Source organism: Anomaloglossus baeobatrachus, chromosome 3 (assembly GCF_048569485.1).
Source record: "Anomaloglossus baeobatrachus isolate aAnoBae1 chromosome 3, aAnoBae1.hap1, whole genome shotgun sequence".
In the NCBI taxonomy this organism is placed as follows: domain Eukaryota; kingdom Metazoa; phylum Chordata; class Amphibia; order Anura; family Aromobatidae; genus Anomaloglossus; species Anomaloglossus baeobatrachus.
In genome coordinates, this window is record NC_134355.1 from 38385551 (window position 1) to 38405550 (window position 20000).

The 20000-nt window shown below is 48.6% G+C and overlaps 1 protein-coding gene across 1 annotated transcript in view; it reads left to right on the forward strand.

Moving 5' to 3' along the window:
• USH2A (usherin) overlaps positions 1-20000 on the forward strand; it is a 1098211-nt gene that overhangs the window by 735178 nt on the left and 343033 nt on the right. The window contains exon 43 of the mRNA XM_075339131.1: positions 14217-14380. Within this exon, the coding sequence (XP_075195246.1) occupies positions 14217-14380 (164 nt within the window). The remainder of the gene's footprint in view (positions 1-14216; positions 14381-20000) is intronic.

Below are 20000 nucleotides of genomic sequence, written 5' to 3' on the forward strand. Positions count from 1 at the left end.
GGCCTTTACAGCCGCAGCCTTCAGGTCTTGCTTGTTTGTGGGTCTTTCCGTCTTAAGTCTGGATTTGAGCAAGTGAAATGCATGCTCAATTGGGTTAAGATCTGGTGATTGACTTGGCCATTACAGAATGTTCCACTTCTTTGCACTCATGAACTCCTGGGTAGCTTTGGCTGTATGCTTGGGTTCATTGTCCATCTGTACTATGAAGTGCCGTCCGATCAACTTTGCGGCATTTGGCTGAATCTGGGCTGAAAGTATATCCCGGTACACTTCAGAATTCATCCGGCTACTGTCTGCTGTTATGTCATCAATAAACACAAGTGACCCAGTGCCATTGAAAGCCATGCATGCCCCTGCCATCACGTTGCCTCCACCATGTTTTACAGAGGATGTGGTGTGCCTTGGATCATGTGCCGTTCCCTTTCTTCTCCAAACTTTTTTCTTCCCATCATTCTGGTACAGGTTGATCTTTGTCTCATCTGTCCATAGAATACTTTTCCAGAACTGAGCTGGCTTCATGAGGTGTTTTTCAGCAAATGTAACTCTGGCCTGTCTATTTTTGGAATTGATGAATGGTTTGCATCTAGATGTGAACCCTTTGTATTTACTTTCATGGAGTCTTCTCTTTACTGTTGACTTAGAGACAGATACACCTACTTCACTGAGAGTGTTCTGGACTTCAGTTGATGTTGTGAACGGGTTCTTCTTCACCAAAGAAAGTATGCGGCGATTATCCACTACTGTTGTCATCCGTGGACGCCCAGGCCTTTTTGAGTTCCCAAGCTCACCAGTCAATTCCTTTTTTCTCAGAATGTACCCGACTGTTGATTTTGCTACTCCAAGCATGTCTGCTATCTCTCTGATGGATTTTTTCTTTTTTTTCAGCCTCAGGATGTTCTGCTTCACCTCAATTGAGAGTTCCTTAGACCGCATGTTGTCTGGTCACAGCAACAGCTTCCAAATGCAAAACCACACACCTGTAATCAACCCCAGACCTTTTAACTACTTCATTGATTACAGGTTAACGAAGGAGACGCCTTCAGAGTTAATTGCAGCCCTTAGAGTCCCTTGTCCAATTACTTTTGGTCCCTTTAAAAAGAGGAGGCTATGCATTACAGAGCTATGATTCCTAAACCCTTTCTCCGATTTGGATGTGAAAACTCTCATATTGCAGCTGGGAGTGTGCACTTTCAGCCCATATTATATATATAATTGTATTTCTGAACATGTTTTTGTAAACAGCTAAAATAACAAAACTTGTGTCACTGTCCAAATATTTCTGGCCCTGACTGTATATATATATATATATATATATATATATATATATATATATATATATATATATGTATGTATATATATATATATATATATATATATATATATATATATATATAACATAGTGCCCTCTATTGTTATGCACAACACCATCCGTTACGTATTATCATGTTATCTATTACGTTCTCTCTTATTAGATATAAAATGAAAGGACTGCTGATAGAGATATGTATATATATATATATATATATATATATGTATATATATACATATTTATATCTCTATGTATGTGTATATATATATATATATATATATGTATGTGTATATATATGTATGTATGTGTGTATATATATATATATGTATATATATATATATATATATATATATGGGTGTGTATGTATGTATATATATGTATGTGTGTGTATATATATATATATATATATATATATATATGTGTGTGTATGTATATATATATATATGTATGTGTATATATATATATATCTATATATCTATATATATATATATATATAAATTACATGGTGCCCTCTCTTGTTATGCCGAGCACCATCAGTTATGTATTCTCATGGTAATTATTGCGTCCCCTCTTATTAGATGTAAAATTGTAAAATGAAGAAGGGAATTTTGTTACTTACCGTAAATTCCTTTTCTTCTAGCTCTTATTGGGAGACCCAGACGATTGGGGTATAGCTACTGCCCTCCGGAGGCCACACAAAGCACTACACTAAAAAGTGCAAGGCCCCTCCCCTTCTGGCTATACCCCCCCGTGGTATCACGGGTTCTCCAGTTTTAGTGCCAAAGCAAGAAGGAGGAAGCCAATAACTGGTTTAAACAAATTAACTCCGAATAACGTCGGAGAACTGAAAAACCGTTCAACATGGACAACATGTGTACCCGCAAACAACAAAAAAATCCCGAAGGACAACAGGGCGGGTGCTGGGTCTCCCAATAAGAGCTAGAAGAAAAGGAATTTACGGTAAGTAACAAAATTCCCTTCTTCTTCAGCGCTCTATTGGGAGACCCAGACGATTGGGACGTCCAAAAGCTGTCCCTGGGTGGGTAAATAAATACCTCATGTTAGAGCTGCAAAACAGCCCTCCCCTACGGGGAAATCACTGCCGCCTGCAAGACTCTTCTACCTAAGCTGGCATCCGCCGAAGCATAGGTATGCACCTGAGAATGTTTGGTGAAAGTGTGCAGACTCAACCAGGTAGCTGCCTGGCACACCTGTTGAGCCGAAGCCTGGTGTCGTAGTGCCCAGGACGCACCCACGGCTCTGGGTGAATGGGCTTTCAGCCCTGAAAGAACCGGAAGCCCTGCAGAACGGTAGGCTTCCAGAATTGGTTCTTTGATCCATCGAGCCAGGGTGGCTTTAGAAGCCTGCAACCTCTTGCGCGTACCAGCGACAAGGACAAAAAAAGTGCAACGGAACTGCGTATGGGCGCCGTGCGGGAAATGTAGATTCTGAGTGCTCTCACCAGATCTAGCAAACGTAAATCATTCTCATACCGGTGAACCGGATGAGTGCAAAAGGACGGTAAGGAGATATCCTGATTAAGATGAAACGAGGATACGACCTTAGGGAGAAACTCCGGAATGGGGCGCAGCACTACCTTGTCCTGGTGGAACACCAGGAAGGGAGCCTTGGATGACAGAGCTGCCAGCTCAGACACTCGCCGAAGCGATGTGATCGCAACGAGAAACGCCACCTTCTGTGACAGGCGAGAAAAGGAAACTTCCTTCAGAGGCTCGAAAGGCGGCTTCTGGAGAGCAACTAGAACCCTGATCAGATCCCATGGATCTAACGGCCGCTTGTACGGGGGTACGATATGACAAACCCCCTGCGGGAACGTGCGCACCTTAGAAAGACGTGCTAGACGCTTCTGAAAAAAACACGGATAGTGCTGAGACTTGCCCTTTGAGGGAGTCGAGCGACAAGCCCTTTTCTAACTCCGATTGTAGGAAGGAAAGAAAAGTAGGCAATGCAAATGGCCAGGGAGACACTCCCTGAGTAGAGCACCAGATTAAGAAAATCTTCCACGTTCTGTGGTAGATCTTAGCAGAGGCGGACTTCCTAGCCTGTCTCATGGTGGCAACGACCCCTTGGGATAATCCTGAAGACGCTAGGATCCAGGACACAAAGGCCACACAGTCAGGTTCAGAGCCGCAGAATTCCGATGGAGAAAACGGCCCTTGGGACAGTAAGTCTAGCCGGCCTGGTAGTGACCACGGTCGGCCGACCGTGAGATGCCACAGATCCGGGTACCACGATCTCCTCGGCCAGTCTGGTGCGACGAGTATGACGCGGCTGCAATCGGATCTGATTTTTGCGCAGTACTCTGGGCAAGAGTGCCAGAGGTGGAAACACATATGTGAGCCGGAACTGCGACCAATCTTGCACTAAGGCGTCTGCCGCCAGATCTCTGTGATCGCGCGATCGTGCCATAAATGCCGGGACCTTGTTGGTGTGCCGAGACGCCATTAGGTCGACGTCCGGCACCCCCCAGCGGCAACAGATTTCCTGAAACACGTCCGGGTGAAGGGACCATTCCCCCGCGTCCATACCCTGGCGACTGAGGAAGTCTGCTTCCCAGTTTTCTACGCCCGGGATGTGAACTGCGGATATGGTGGATGCTGTGTCCTCCACCCACATGAGGATTCGCCGGACTTCCTGGAAGGCTTGCTGACTGCGCGTCCCTTCTTGGTGGTTGATGTATGCCACCGCTGTGGAGATGTCCGACTGGATTCGGATCTGCTCTCTTTCCAGCCACTTCTGGAAAGCTAGTAGGGTAAGATACCCTGCCCCGATTTCCAGAACATTGATCTGAAGGGTGGACTCCTGCTGAGTCCACGTCCCCTGAGCCATGTGGCGGAGACAAACTGCTCCCCACCCTGACAGACTCGTATCTGTCGTGACCACTGCCCAGGATGGGGGTAGGAAGGATCTTCACTATGACAATGAGGTGGGAATAAGCCACTATTGCAGAGAGTCCTCGGCCGTCTGGGAAAGGGAGACTTTCCTGTCCAGGGAGGTTGACTGCCCGTCCCATTGGCGGAGAATGTCCCTTGCAGTTGGCGCAGATGAAACTGCGCAAAGGGAACTGCCTCGATGGCTGCCACCATCTTCCTTAGGAAGGGCATGAGGCGCCTTAAGGGGTGCGACTGGCCTTGAAGGAGAGACTGCACCTCTGTCTGCAGTGAACGCTGCTTGTTCAGCGGAAGCTTCACTATTGCTGATAGAGTATGAAACTCCATGCCGAGATACGTTAGTGATTGAGTCGGAGACAGATTTGACCTTGCCAAATTGATGATCCACCCGAAAGTCAGGAGAGTCTCCAGCATAACATTCAGGCTGCGTTGGCATGCCTCGAGGGAGGGTGCTTTGACGAGTAGATCGTCCAAGTACGGGATCACCGGGTGTCCCTGAGAGTGCAAGACTGCTACCACTGCTGCCATGACCTTGGTGAACACCCGTGGGGCTGTCGCCAGACTGAATGGCAGAGCTACGAACTGAAGATGTTCGTCTCCTATCACAAAACGTAGAAAACGTTGGTGCTCCGTAGCAATTGGCACGTGGAGATAGGCATCTTTGATGTCTGTTGAGGCAAGGAAGTCTCCTCGAGACATTGAGGCAATGACGGATCGGAGGGATCCCATCCGGAACCGCCTGGCGTTCGCATGCTCGTTGAGCAGTTTCAGGACCAGAACAGGACGGAAGGAACCGTCCTTTTTTGGAGCCCCAAAGAGATTGGAGTACAAACCCTCGCCCTCGTTCCTGAGGGGGGACAGGGATCACCACTCCTTCTGCTCTTAGAGCGTCCACCGCCTGCAGCAGGGCATCTGCTCGGTGGGGGGTGGGGCCGTTCTGAAGAATGGAGTCGGAGGACGAGAACAGAACACTGTCCTGTGCACGTGAGCACAATGTCCGTCACCCACCGGTCTGTGACCTGTGGCAGCTAAATGTCGCCAAAGGCGGGGGAGTCTGCCATCAACCGCGGATGCGGAGAGAGAGAGAGAGCTGAGAGTCCTGAGGAGACTGCCTTGGTAGCGGTTCCTCCGACTGCCTTCCTTGGGCGTGATTGAGCCCGGCCGGAATCTGAGCCCGTCTGAGGTTTTGTAGCCCTTTTGCACGAGGACAATTGGGACCTGCCGGAGCTTGGGAAGGACCGAAACCTCGACTGTACTTTTAGGACAGTATTAACAGGGTAAGTCGCAGTGCAGACATTGCGGGGTTACGGACGCCTCTGCGGTACAGATGTCCCTGTGCTCAAGGCCAGCTGCGCAAGAACAGCTGAAAAGGTTAGGTTGCCTATACGGCTGTGGATGCCGGAGCAACCGACACGCCGATAGCTTCCTAGACAGATTTCAACCAGAGTCCATCTGTCTGTGAATGGCATCTTTAAGTGAAGCCCCATCTCCAGTGCAACTATGCTCTAGATGCAAGCCTGGAGATTGGAGAATCCACCTTTGGACCCTGGGTCCAGCGCTGACCACGTCAGGGGAAAAGGGATAACGTGTATCCTAAAAACGTTTGGAGAAGACGCTTATCTGGTAAGCGTGGTGTTCCTGGACTGCTTCTCTGAAGTCAGCGTGGCCAGAAAAATACTCAATATCTGTGTGAGATACTGAAAAGGGACTTCTCCTGTTCGTCTCCTATCTCCACTGGGGGAGCTGAGGGAGAAAGATCCAACCTTCCATTGATGGACGGTATAGGATCATTCCGTATGGCGTTACCACCCGGTGTATCCGGATTGAGAGCGATGTCAGTATCAAAGCCCTGAAGAGCTGCCTTTTGGTCAAGTAGATTGCCCATGGCCTGTCTGGACTGCAAGTCTCTATATTATGACTACTCCGTCCCTGTCCATGGACAGGGTTGACGTGTGGTTTCTTTGGCCACGACTAGTAGAGACCCCGGCAGACAAAGTGCTAGAGACCCCGGCAGACGACGTGCTACAGGGGAGCATGCACACAATGGGACGGTGTCATGAACAGCATCCCATGTAGTAAAAACAGCACTGAAAATCTGTGTTGCTTTTTTGCCGCTGCCGACTAGTTATCTAGAAGTATATAGCCAAGATTGGTGACCGTACAGTGCAATGTATAGCATACAAGCATAAAGTACAAATGAACACTGCAGCACAAGCAATACAAGCAGCATAGAAGCCTGTGCCCTGGCACCCCTGCTCTTCTGCTGCTGTATACTAGTCATCTAGGGGAATATAGCCCAGAAGATTGACCCTACAGTGCAATGTATAGCATACAAGCACAAGTACAAATGAACACTGCAGCACATGCAATACAAGCAGCATAGAAGCCTGTGCCCTGGCACCCCAGCTCTTCTGCTGCTGTAGAGTAGTCATCTAGGGGAATATAGCCCAGAAGAGTGACCATACAGTGCAATGTATAGCATACAAGCACAAGTACAAATGCACACTGCAGCCCATGCAATACAAGCAGCATAGAAAAAAACCTGTGCCCCAGCACCCTTGGTTTTCTGCTGCTGTAGTCTAGCCATTCCAGGAGAATATAGCTAAGACTAGCGACCGTACAGTGCAATGTATAGCATATAAGCATAAACACAAATGAACACCTCAGTCGTGCAATACAAGCAGCCTAGAAAGCCTGTGCCTTAGCACACCTGCTTTCCTGCTGCTGATGTGTCGCTCCCCAAGCGGGCATTGCAGTTAAAAACAACACATGTACACACTGCCGTATATACCGAAAGTCCGAGCTCGGACTGCAGTAATGGCTGCCGGCTTCTTCCCCAGCTCATGTGAGGAGGGGCGGGCTGTGGGCGTGCCCCCAAGGCAGAGCGGGAATCCGGCGTCCGACAGTGTGCAGTGAGAGGGCTGGAGCATGTAAATAAGGCTCCAGCCCTCGGCGCTGCTGATTGCTCAGCGTCTGTCCCCTTCCCTGAGTGACAGGGAGGGGGCGGGAACGAAGCGGCACTAGGCCGCAGAAGCCGGGGACTGGATTTATAAGCGCCGCCGCCGTAAAAGCGCGGTCGGCGCCCAGTCCCCGGCGAACTACAAGTCCCAGCCGCGCCGCCGCTCCCGGAGCGTCCGGCGCGGTAGTTCCCAAAACACAAAGTCACTCAGCAAAGCTGCAGTGACTGTAACCCATTACTGTCCCCGGCGCACTAGCGCACCCAGCAAGTCTGGAGTGTGCTGTGTCCGTGTGACCGGGGACACAGAGTACCTGTAATGGTGCAGGGCCAAATCCCTGAACGGTACTCCAGCTCCGTATCCAGCAGGTTCAAATGGGTCTGTGGATGGAGCCCGGCGTCAGAGCTTTGAGGCCGGCAGGATCCCACTTCCTCAGAGCCCCCCAGGGGGATGTGGAAGGAAAGCAGCATGTGGGCTCCAGCCTCCGTACCAGCAATAGGTACCTCAACCTTACAACACCATCAACGGGTGAGAAGGGAGCATGCTGGGGGCCCTATATGGGCCCTCTTTTCTTCCATCCGAAATAGTCAGCAGCTACTGCTGACTAAAATCTGTGGAGCTATGCGTGGATGTCTGACCTCCTTCGCACAAAGCTTGAAAACTGGAGAACCCGTGATACCACGGGGGGGTATAGCCAGAAGGGGAGGGGCCTTGCACTTTTTAGTGTAGTGCTTTGTGTGGCCTCCGGAGGGCAGTAGCTATACCCCAATCGTCTGGGTCTCCCAATAGAGCGCTGAAGAAAGGACTGCTGACAGATATATATATGTATATTTTCTAATATATATATATATATATATATATATATATATATACATATATATATAGATATAGATATAGATATATATAAAATCAGAAAATAAATATTATATATATATATATATATATATATATTACATAGTGCCCTCTCTTGTTATGCACAGCACCATACAATCATATCGGGTTCTCATGTTATTTATTGTGTCCTCCCTTATTAAATATAAAAGGAAATGACTACTGATGGAATATGGTAAGCTTCTTTTTGATGGAGAAGCTGATGGACTGGTCTTCTGGTTAGATTGTACTCCATCAGCAGCCATTTTAGATCTAACAAGAGAGGATTATATAATAAAGAGAGGGTGCTGTGAATCACAAAAATGACAATAATACACTATATAAAGGGACGGTGCTGTACATAACAGGGGACGCTATATAATAAGGGATAGCACCCTCCATAACTAGATAGGATGCTGTATAATAGGGGACAGCGCTATACATAACTAGAAAAAATGCTATATAATAAGGGACAGCACTATACATAACTAGAGAAGATGCTATATATTAAGAGACGGCGCCATACAACTAGAGAGGATGCTTTATAATAAGGAATGCTGCACTCCATAAATAGAGAGGATGCTATATAATAAGTAACGGCATTATACATAACTAGAGAAGATGCTATATAATAAGCGACGGCATTATACATAACTAGAGAGGATGCTATATAATATGGGACGGCGCTATACATAACTAGAGAGGATGCTATATAATATGGGACGGCGCTATACATAACTAGAGAGGATGCTATATAATAAGGGACGGCGCTATACATAACTAGAGAGGATGCTATATAATATGGGACGGCGCTATGCATAACTAGAGAAGATGCTATATAATAAGGGACGGCGCTGTGCATAACTAGAGAGGGTGCTATATAATAAGGGACGGCGCTATACATAACTAGAAAAGATGCTATATAATAAGGGACGGTGCTGTGCATAACTAGAGAGTGTGCTATATAATAAGGGACGGCATTATACATAACTAGAGAAGATGCTATATAATAAGCGATGGCATTATACATAACTAGAGAGGATGCTATATAATATGGGACAGCGCTATACATAACTAGAGAAGATGCTATATAATAAGGGACGGCGCTGTGCATAACTAGAGAGGGTGCTATATAATAAGGGACGGCGCTGTGCATAACTAGAGAGGATGCTATATAATAAGGGACGACGCTGTGCATAACTAGAGAGGGTGCTATATAATAAGGGACGGCGCTGTGCATAACTAGAAAGGATGCTATATAATAAGGGCCGATGCTGTGCATAACTAGAGAGGGTGCTATATAATAAGGGACGGCGCTATACATAACTAGAGAGGATGCTATATAATAAGGGACGGCGCTGTGCATAACTAGGGAGGATGCTATATAATAAGGGACGACGCTGTGCATAACTAGAGAGGGTGCTATATAATAAGGGACGGCGCTATACATAACTAGACAGGATGCTATATAATAAGGGACGGCGCTATACATAACTAGAGAAGATGCTATATAATAAGGGACGGCGCTATACATAACTAGAGAGGATGCTATATAATATGGGACGGCGCTATACATAACTAGAGAAGATGCTATATAATAAGGGATGGCGCTGTGCATAACTAGAGAGGGTGCTATATAATAAGAAACGGCGCTATACATAACTAGAGAAGATGCTATATAATAAGGGACGGCGCTGTGCATAACTAGAGAGGGTGCTATATAATAAGGGACGGCGCTGTCCATAACTAGAGAAGATGCTATATAATAAGCGACGGCGCTGTGCTTAACTAGAGAGGATGCTATATAATATGGGACGGCGCTGTCCATAACTAGAGAAGATGCTATATAATAAGGGACGGCGCTGTCCATAACTAGAGAAGATGCTATATAATAAGCGACGGCGCTATACATAACTAGAGAGGATGCTATATAATATGGGACGGCGCTATACATAACTAGAGAAGATGCTATATAATAAGGGACGGCGCTGTGCATAACTAGAGAGGGTGCTATATAATAAGGGACGGGGCTGTCCATAACTAGAGAAGATGCTATATAATAAGGGACGGCGCTATACATAACTAGAGAGGATGCTATATAATATGGGACGGCGCTGTCCATAACTAGAGAAGATGCTATATAATAAGCGACGGCATTATACATAACTAGAGAAGATGCTATATAATAAGCGACGGCGCTATACATAACTAGAGAGGATGCTATATAATATGGGACGGCGCTATACATAACTAGAGAAGATGCTATATAATAAGGGATGGCGCTGTGCATAACTAGAGAGGGTGCTATATAATAAGGGACGGCGCTATACATAACTAGAGAGGATGCTATATAATAAGGGACGGCGCTATACATAACTAGAGAGGATGCTATATAATAAGGGACGGCGCTATACATAACTAGAGAAGATGCTATATAATAAGGGACGGCGCTGTCCATAACTAGAGAGGATGCTATATAATAAGGGACGGCGCTATACATAACTAGAGAGGATGCTATATAATAAGGGACGGCGCTATACATAACTAGAGAAGATGCTATATAATAAGGGACGGCGCTGTCCATAACTAGAGAGGATGCTATATAATAAGGGACGGCGCAATACATAACTAGGGAGGATCCTAATAAGGGACAGTGTTATACAAAATAAAAGAGGCAACTATGTAATTAAGGATGATGTTTTCACAGTAGTCTCACACGCAGCTTGCTGTTTGGTGGACTCACAGGATCATCCTACCGACTATGCCAGATAATGTATGGGTGGCACGGGGCAGTAGTGGCAGGTGCCGGCTGCTGTGCAGCCCCGCATAGTCAGTCTGCACCCCGGCCACCGCTACAGTGCAGAATCATTGGTTTTGATTGCATTCTCTCAGGGACAATTCGGACACGGAGTCCAGATATTTAATAAATAGTTCTTTACTGACCAGGTATATTACTGGCACTCTTGTTTAACGTTACAGGGGCCGCACCGTTCACAATAATCCGCAATTTAAACACAGACTCTGATGTTTTCTCTGTTACTTTCACGTTCCTCACTCTCCCACTTAACTTCATTAGTCCGTACAGCAAAGTGAAATATTCCTTAAGGCCCCATTACACGAAACAACGTATCTGACGATATGTCGTCAGGGTCACGGATTCCGTGACGCACATCCGGCATCGCTAGCGACGTCGTTGCGTGTGACACCAACGAACGGCCGTTAACGATCAAAAATACTCACCTTATCGTTGATCGTTGACACGTCGTTCATTTTCATAAAATCGTTGATTGTTGAGGACGCAGGTTGTTCGTCGTTCCCGAGGCAGCACACATCGCTACGTGTGACACCTCGGGAACGACGAACTACAGCTTACCTGCGGCCGCCGGCAATGAGGAAGGAAGGAGGTGGGCGGGATGTTATGGACACTCATCTCCGCCCCTCCGCTTCTATTGGGCGGCCGCTTAGTGACATCGCACGAACCGCCCCCTTAGAAAGGAGGCGGTTCGCTGGCAACAGCGACGTCGCTAAGCAGGTAAGTCCGTGTGACAGCTCCTAACGATTTTGTGCGCCACGGGCAGCAATTTGCCCGTGACGCACAAACGACGGGGGAGGGTGCTTTCACCAGCAATATCACTAGTGATATCGCTGCGTGTAACACCCCCTGTACAGGACAGTCCCACACCACCTACAGGGATTTAGCTTCAAGAAACCATTGGGACAGCTCTGTGACGGAACTCGTTCACTATTGCATTGTGGGTCCTTTCTCCTCTCGACGAGAGAATGTCTACATAAGACCTTGGATAAGTGCTAAGAATAAAAAGCTCAAAAAAGCCTTACCCAAACAACTGTGCCCACCTTGTAGGGTTGTGTGACACACAACCAGTTTATAGACACGTAATCCAGCTGATGCAAAGTCCATTCGCTCAAACGCTACGTATAATCAGGTGGATTCCCTGATGGAGACGTGAGGACACACTTTGAAGCACGTAGAATAAAACCACCTACATTTTAGTCAGCACTTTTGGATTTTCGTCATTCTTACATCGGTGGTCAACATACCCGTAAACCAGTGACCAAATATCTATACGAAGGACCTACAGAAATGGTCAGTTGAAACTTGAGAAGTGGCTCAAAGTCCTAAAGAAAAGGAAAATACATATAAAGAACTGTAAAAAGCCTAAAATAAAGCATGAAATTAGCCATAAAGGGCTAAAAAGAATTTCAAACTATGATGAAGCGCCTAGGAGACTTATAAAGTGGTTATAAAGTTCTTCTAAGACAACACAAGCATCCGAAATGTTCCTCAAAACAACCCATGAAGCACTTATAGGAAGCACAGCATCAGGTTTATGGAATGGAAAGAAAAAGTTAGGTCAACCATGAAACACTCGAAGGATCTAAAAAGTAGGATGAAGCCAACCATGAAGATCTTATATGACCTAAAAGGTAGAAAGAGGACACTCAAGTCACTTATGGGAAATAAAGTCTGATGTTAGTACAATGCATTGTGAGGAAGTAAAAGGAGAATGAAGGCAACCATTGTGCGTATATTGGTCCTGAAAGGCTTTGGAACGGCCTTCCTAGTGATATTACAAACCTATAGGGACATCTCTACAGCAGTGCACACACAAAGACCAAGGAATGGTCTCAGGGTACAAGCGCTCCGCAGAGAATATCTGTTTGCTAAGATTTTCTTCAAGTGAGATCTCTGACTTGGTATCCAAACTATTCCCGACCATAAACCAGGGGAGCACAACCTACAGCGCCATTTTGGTGGCCCCATGTCATCTGGACATAGATATGCAGGGAGGGCAAGTACAAGTGGTCCAGTCAATGGTGTTGTATTGATCCGTTTTTCATACCCCATAAAGTAAGACAAACAGTGGCCGGCCAAGCTAATTCACAAAATCTAACCAAATAAATGTGGCTCCCTGGACTAGCCAGGTCGTCACAGGTAACACACACACACACCCACCCCCACTAGACATCAACATTAGCCAAACATAAAATCCTTGTTGCCTCCCTCCAGGGTCTGATGTCCACACCAGGTGGGGCGAAGCCAAGCAGTTGGCCCCACCCACCGAGGAGTTCACAGGCCTGGAGGCGGGAACAGGGACAGTGAAGTTCAAGAGGTTGAAGTGAGAGGAGTAAAGTGGAGAGTGTCTGGGTTTGTGGCCCAGGCAGACAGCAAGGTTGGCAGACGGTGGTGGCCGTCTGCAGGAGTGGTGAATCAGCGTGGAACCGTAGGACCGGGGTCGGGCGGTGGCCCGCCGGTACCGACCGGGGAGCAAAGGGAAGCCAGCACACACAGGCAGGGCCATCGGACCCCGACTAGGCTTGGAGTCGTCGTCAACAGTCAAATCCGAGTGTGAGTATCCCGTTAGAAGGCAACCGTCCGCACCGTGAGGGTATACAGCTACCGCCTAAAGCTAGAGACCCAAGGGCCAGCGCCTGCGGGCAAACGAGCTCCTCCGGCATCCATACACCGGGGAGCGGACTACCGTTGGGGACCCATCGTAGTCAAACAGTACACAAAGGTGCAGGAAAAGACAGCCACTATCACCTGTCCGGGGAGAGACACTGCAGCCGTTTGGTTTACCGAGGACTTTGTGCATCTCTTACTGAGTGAGTACACCCGTGCCATCCGGCACCGCGCCGCGCTGTCCCTGCAACCCTGCACCTCACCAACCCTGCCTCCCCGTTACACCACCGGGCCCCGGGACCACCGACCCCTACCCACGGAGGGGGAAAACAACATATTAGCTGCTCCCTACCATCGCTCCCGGGATCCCCGTCACCAGCAGCAGTGGTGCCCATCTTCACCACAACCCGTGGGTGGCGTCATGGACTAAATCCCCCAAATCAACCACCCTTTTCACTCACGGGCGAGGAGCGCCGCTCGAGTCCCCGGATCCGGCCCACCGCTCAAGCCACCAAGCAGCAGCCGCAGCAGCGCCGGACCCGAGCATTAGCGAGCGCAGCAGCGACGGCGTCCTCCCCGCCCGCGACATAAACAGAACCATATAGGTGTCCTTTCACCTTGTTAATACACATATAAAACAGTTCTTTAAAACTTACAGACTGAATAAGTGTAATAAGATGGTCCGTGATGTATTCTATAATGTCCGCCCAGTAAGCAGATCCCTAATTGTCCACCTCCTACTTCAGATACACGTTCTATGAATACAAGCTGATCGTTTACAATTCTGTGGGATTTACATCTGGCCAAGAAGTATCAGCGGCCACCCTTCCAGGTCCTCCGATAAGGGGAAGTGATCTGACTGTGAAGGCCATAAATCACACTGCGGTAGAAGCCTTCTGGACCAAACCCTGTAAGTAAAACTCATCTACACTTGATGGAAATCATGACCCTGTGATACAATGTACAGTGTCAGTGTGCAGCTTGTATAACAGTGTAAATTTAGTGTCCTCTATATAACTCAACACACAGCCATTAATGTCTAAACTGCTGTCAACAAACGTGAGTACACCCCTAAGTGAACATGTTCAAATCGTGCCCAATGTGTGAATATTTTGTGCGCCACCATTATTTTCCAGCACGGCCTTAACTTTATTGGGTATGGAGGTCACTAGAGCGTCACAAGAGCCGCTGGATCCTCTTCCATCCACCATAACGGCAACATGGAGCTGGTGGATGTTAGACACCTTGCGTTCTTCCACCTTCCATTTGAGGAGGTCCCACAGATGCTCTATAGGGTTAAGGACTGGAGATGCTTGGGCACTCCAATACCTTTACCCTCAGTTTTTTTTAGCAAGGTAGTGGTCGTCTTGGAGGTGTTTGGGGACGATATCATGTTGGACTATGGAGGAAGGGAATCGTGCTCTGCTTCAGGATGTTACAGTAAATATCTTGGAATTCATGGTTCCCTCAATGAACTGTAGCTCCCCACAGCCAGCAGCCCTAATGCAGCCACAAACTATGACACTTCCACCACCATGCCTGACTGTAGGCAGGACACACTTGCCTTGTACTCCTCACCTGATTACCGCCACACACAATTGACAGCATCAAGGTTCTGAGTGGAACTTGTCTTGTTAAACTGCTGTATGGTCTTGGCCACCATGCTGCAGCTAAGTTTCGGGTTGTTGGCAATTTTCTTATAGCCTCGCCCATCTTTATGTAGCACAACAATTCTTTTTTTTTCAGCTCCTCATAGAATTCTGTCTAGCTTTCTATTATTTACCCATCTATCTATCCATCCCTCTTTCTTCTATCTATCTATATATCTATCTATCCCTCTATTCATCTATCTATCTATCCCTCTTTCTTCTTTCTATTCTTCTATCTATCTATCGATCTATCTATCTATCCCTCTATCTATCTATCCCTCTATCTATCTATCTATCTATCTATCCCTCTATTCATCTATCTATCTATCCCTCTTTCTTCTTTCTATTCTTCTATCTATCTATCGATCTATCTATCTATCCCTCTATCTATCTATCCCTCTTTCTTCTATCTATTCTTCTATCTATCTATCTATCTATCCCTCTTTCTTCCATCTATCTATCCCTCTATCTATCTATCTATCCCTCTATCTATCTATCCCTCTATCTATCTATCTATCTATCCCTCTATCTATCTATCCCTCTATCTTCTTTCTATTCTTCTATCTATCTATCTATCCCTCCATCTATCTATCTATCTATCCCTCTATCTATCTATCTATCCCTCTTTCTTCTATCTATCTATCTATCTATCCCTCTATCTATCTATTATCTATCTATCCCTCTATCTATCCATCTATCTATCTATCCCTCTATCTATCCCTCTATCTATCTATTATCTATCTATCCCTCTATCTATCTATCTATCTATCTATCCATCTATCTATCTATTATCTATCTATCTATCCCTCTATCTAGCCCTCTTTCTTCTATCTATTTTTCTACGTATCTATCTATCCCTCTATCTATCTATCTATCTATCTATCTATCTATCCCTCTATCTATCTATCTATCCCTCTATCTATCTATCTATCCCTCTATCTATCTATCTATCTATCTATCTATCCCTCTATCTATCTATCTATCTATCCCTCTATCTATCTATCTATCTATCTATCTATCTATCTATCCCTCTATTCATCTATCTATCTATCCCTCTTTCTTCTTTCTATTCTTCTATCTATCTATCGATCTATCTATCTATCCCTCTATCTATCTATCCCTCTTTCTTCTATCTATTTTTCTATCTATCTATCTATCCCTCTTTCTTCCATCTATCTATCCCTCTATCTATCTATCTATCCCTCTATCTATCTATCCCTCTATCTATCTATCTATCTATCCCTCTATCTATCTATCTATCTATCTATCCCTCTATTCATCTATCTATCTATCCCTCTTTCTTCTTTCTATTCTTCTATCTATCTATCTATCGATCTATCTATCTATCCCTCTATCTATCCCTCTTTCTTCTATCTATTCTTCTATCTATCTATCTATCCCTCTTTCTTCCATCTATCTATCCCTCTATCTATCTATCTATCCCTCTATCTATCTATCTATCCCTCTATCTATCTATCCCTCTATCTATCTATCTATCCCTCTATCTATCTATCCCTCTTTCTTCTTTCTATTCTTCTATCTATCTATCTATCCCTCCATCTATCTATCTATCTATCCCTCTATCTATCTATCTATCCCTCTTTCTTCTATCTATTCTTCTATCTATCTATCTATCCCTCTATCTATCTATTATCTATCTATCCCTCTATCTATCCATCTATCTATCTATCCCTCTATCTATCCCTCTATCTATCTATTATCTGTCTATCTGTGTCGCCCTGGGCAAGCCAGGGGACACAGGTCACAACACCACCACACCCCACACCCCAGGTAGGCACACCTAAGCTGAACCAAAAATCCTTGTTGCCTTCCTCCAGGAGTCTGATGATTCACACCAGGGGGTGGGCCAGGCGGTTGGCTCCGCCCACCTAGGAGATCACAGCTCTGGAGGCAGGAAGTACCAGGCAGATAGCCCCGGGCAGGGGAAGAGTGCAGTCTAGCTGAGGGCTTGAGTAAACAGAGAAGTGAAAGTAAGGAAGGAAAAGTGGAAAAGGAGGAAAGCAAGAAGTGGTGACAGAGCAGAGAGTGTGCAACGCCTGAGAGCCCAGCTTTGTGTAGGGCCAGAACAGCAAGGTCAGCGACGGCGGTGACTGTCCGGAGGGGGACCGTTTGGAAGTTCCTGGAAGGACCCCGTTGGCTGTGTGCCCGGTGGTCTGGAGCAGTGTTCCGAAGGACAGTCAGCACCAGGGCAGGGGCCTCTCGGACCCCGGCAAGGCTAGGAGTCGCCAAATTTGCCGAATCCGTCAGTGAAGGGGACGTAGATTCCCCCAACAACCAAGTCCCGATTGAAGGCAACAGTCCAACCTGTACAACAGAGGCACCGCCACCGCCAGGGCACCAGTCTCTGAGGGCCAGCGCCTGCGGGCAAAGTGTAGTGCTCCTCCGGCCCAGCTTGAAGCCGGGGAGCGGGTTACCGGTGGGGACCCATCGCAACCAACCGTACATACAGGTGCAAGGAAGAGAGACATCACCGTCACCTACCGGGGAAGCAAAGCAGCCGTCTGTGGGACCGTCCTACCAGCCGTTTGGTTTACCGTACAAACTGTGTCCAAGTCTCAGGCTGAGTGAGTACCACAGTGCCGCAAGGCACAGCGCTGTCCCCGCGTCCCTGCGCCCACCAAGCCCTGCACCTCCCAAGCCATCACCGGGCCCCGGGATCACCAACCCCTACCCACGGAGGGGCAACACAACACCTGGCTGCTTCCCATCACCATCCCCGGGATCCCCGCATTAAGCAGCGGTGGTGCTACACATCACCACAACCGTGGGTGGCGTCACGGACATTATCCCAACATCCCAAACTCCCCTTTCACTCACGGGCGAGAAACCCCGGGATCCGGCCCACCGCTCGAGCCACCACTGAGCAGCTGCCGGACCCGAGCAGAAGGGGTGAGCACGGTGTGCTGACACCCTCCTCCCCGCCCGCGACAACTTGGCGTCACGAACAGGATCTTACCGCTCTGCCGTCTGGTAGAGGTGCGCCTTGTTACCGCCGGAGGTATCCGGCAGAAAAATTTCAGAAGCCGCCATCTTTGACGCGAAAAGTTCCCGCTCGAGCGTCTTCTCAAGCAGTAGAGGCGCGAAGGCCAAAACCCCGCCCCGAGAGAGGAGGGGCCGGAAAGAGCTAAGGGGGACGCGATGGCGGCCGGCCGCATGTAGCTGCGGCTATAAAAGCAGGGACGCCAGGACTCTGCAAACATCCCGTTCCTGGAAGAAAGAGAGAAAGCCATCATGTGGATGCCGTCCCGCGACACCGTACCCCCCGCGCCTGGAACCGCGGCGTGGGTGGAGATCCGGACCGCGCAGCTCTACCAACGGCTGCAGGTAAAGATGCAGCTCCTCATGGAGGAGTGGGAGGCCGACATGGCGGACGTTGTAGCCACTGTGCGGAGACGCGAGGAGGAAGCGGAGAAAGGGAGGGTGAGTGACCCACGTCCCGACGCCCTTGAGGGGCCGGTCATCGCGGCTGTGGGGCCCGGTCCAAGCCCTCTCCCTTCGCTGCCTCCCTCGCCACCCGTCCCGGGGGCCGTGACCCCGCCACTAGGCCTGCTACCACCGCAACCGGTAGCAGTACCCAGCGTCCCCGCCCAAGCGGGCCAACCTGTAGCCGGAGCCTGCAGCAAGTCAGCGGTGTTGCCGTGGAAGACTCCGAAGACCGAACCGGAGGCATCCCCTGAGAAACTCCCCGAGCCGGAGCCGATGACCCGCTCGGGGCCGAAGGCCCAGCAGCGGAAAGCCCCTAGGCCCATCCCCCACACCTCGGCTGAGGTAGCGCCGGGTTGCTGCTGCAAGGCAGCGCCCAAGGCCATGACACCGCGGGACATGCCGCCCGTAGTCCTGACAGTGGGTAATGTCCAGGATGTCCCGCGGGGCCCGACCCGTGCGCCGGCGCTGGCAGCAGCACCGTACTGGGATAGGGAGCCGGTACCGCTGGGCCTGGAGATCGCCGAGAGGGAAAGGAAGAAGGCCGAGCTAGTGGCCAGAGCGATCCGGGAGAAGGAGAATCTCCGGCAAGCGACATTCCGTGACCAGGGACCGCTGTACGAGGGACAGGTGAGGCGGTTTGATGTCCGCCGGGGCTACGGGTTCATCTACGAGCCGGGCCTGGAGGCCGAAGTGTTTGTAGCCCGGCGGGATGTGCATGCTCACCTGCCCGAAGAACATCCCGGCCGTAACCTGATGCCGGGAGATATTGTGCGGTATACCCGGCACTTTGGGGAGCGAGGGTGGTTTGCGCTGGACGCTAACCTCAGGAGGGGCCCGGAGGCCCGAGCGAGCGCAGACCTCTACCCCTTGCCAGCAGCCCCAGCGCTTGAAAGACCGGAGTAGGGCAATGGAGGCCCGCAGCACCGTCCCCGTTGGGACCACTTGTTTGTTTGAAAAGTTTGAAAGTTTGCAAAAGAATGATAAGTGAAAATGATAATTACCGAGTGTTCACCTGATTCACCGTGTGATTTGCAACCGGCTGGAGCCGGCACCGTTGTCCCCGTGGGGACCGTTTAAAAATGCATGGGAACTATCCATGGACAAGCCCGTGAACTTTGCAGGGCAACCACAAACGTTAGTGGCTTGTAAATATGTTGGGTACCGTTACCGTTTCCGCAGGCCGCCTCCGGAGAGGCAGGTTGGAGGGAGGGCCCTGAGCAGAGCAGGCCAGGGCCCAGCCGCCAAAGGAACCGGTGGCTACCCTCTGGAGGGAAGGACAGATCCCGCTCGGGTACCGTGTGCTGGACTGTGGGTCAAGGGGTGCTGCCTGGGTTTTAGGGGCAGCATCAGGGCCAGGTTACTTGGGTGGGAGAGAGCAGAAACCGTGACCGTATACCGTTGAAACGTTAAAAGTAAATGTGCCTCCCGTCTTGG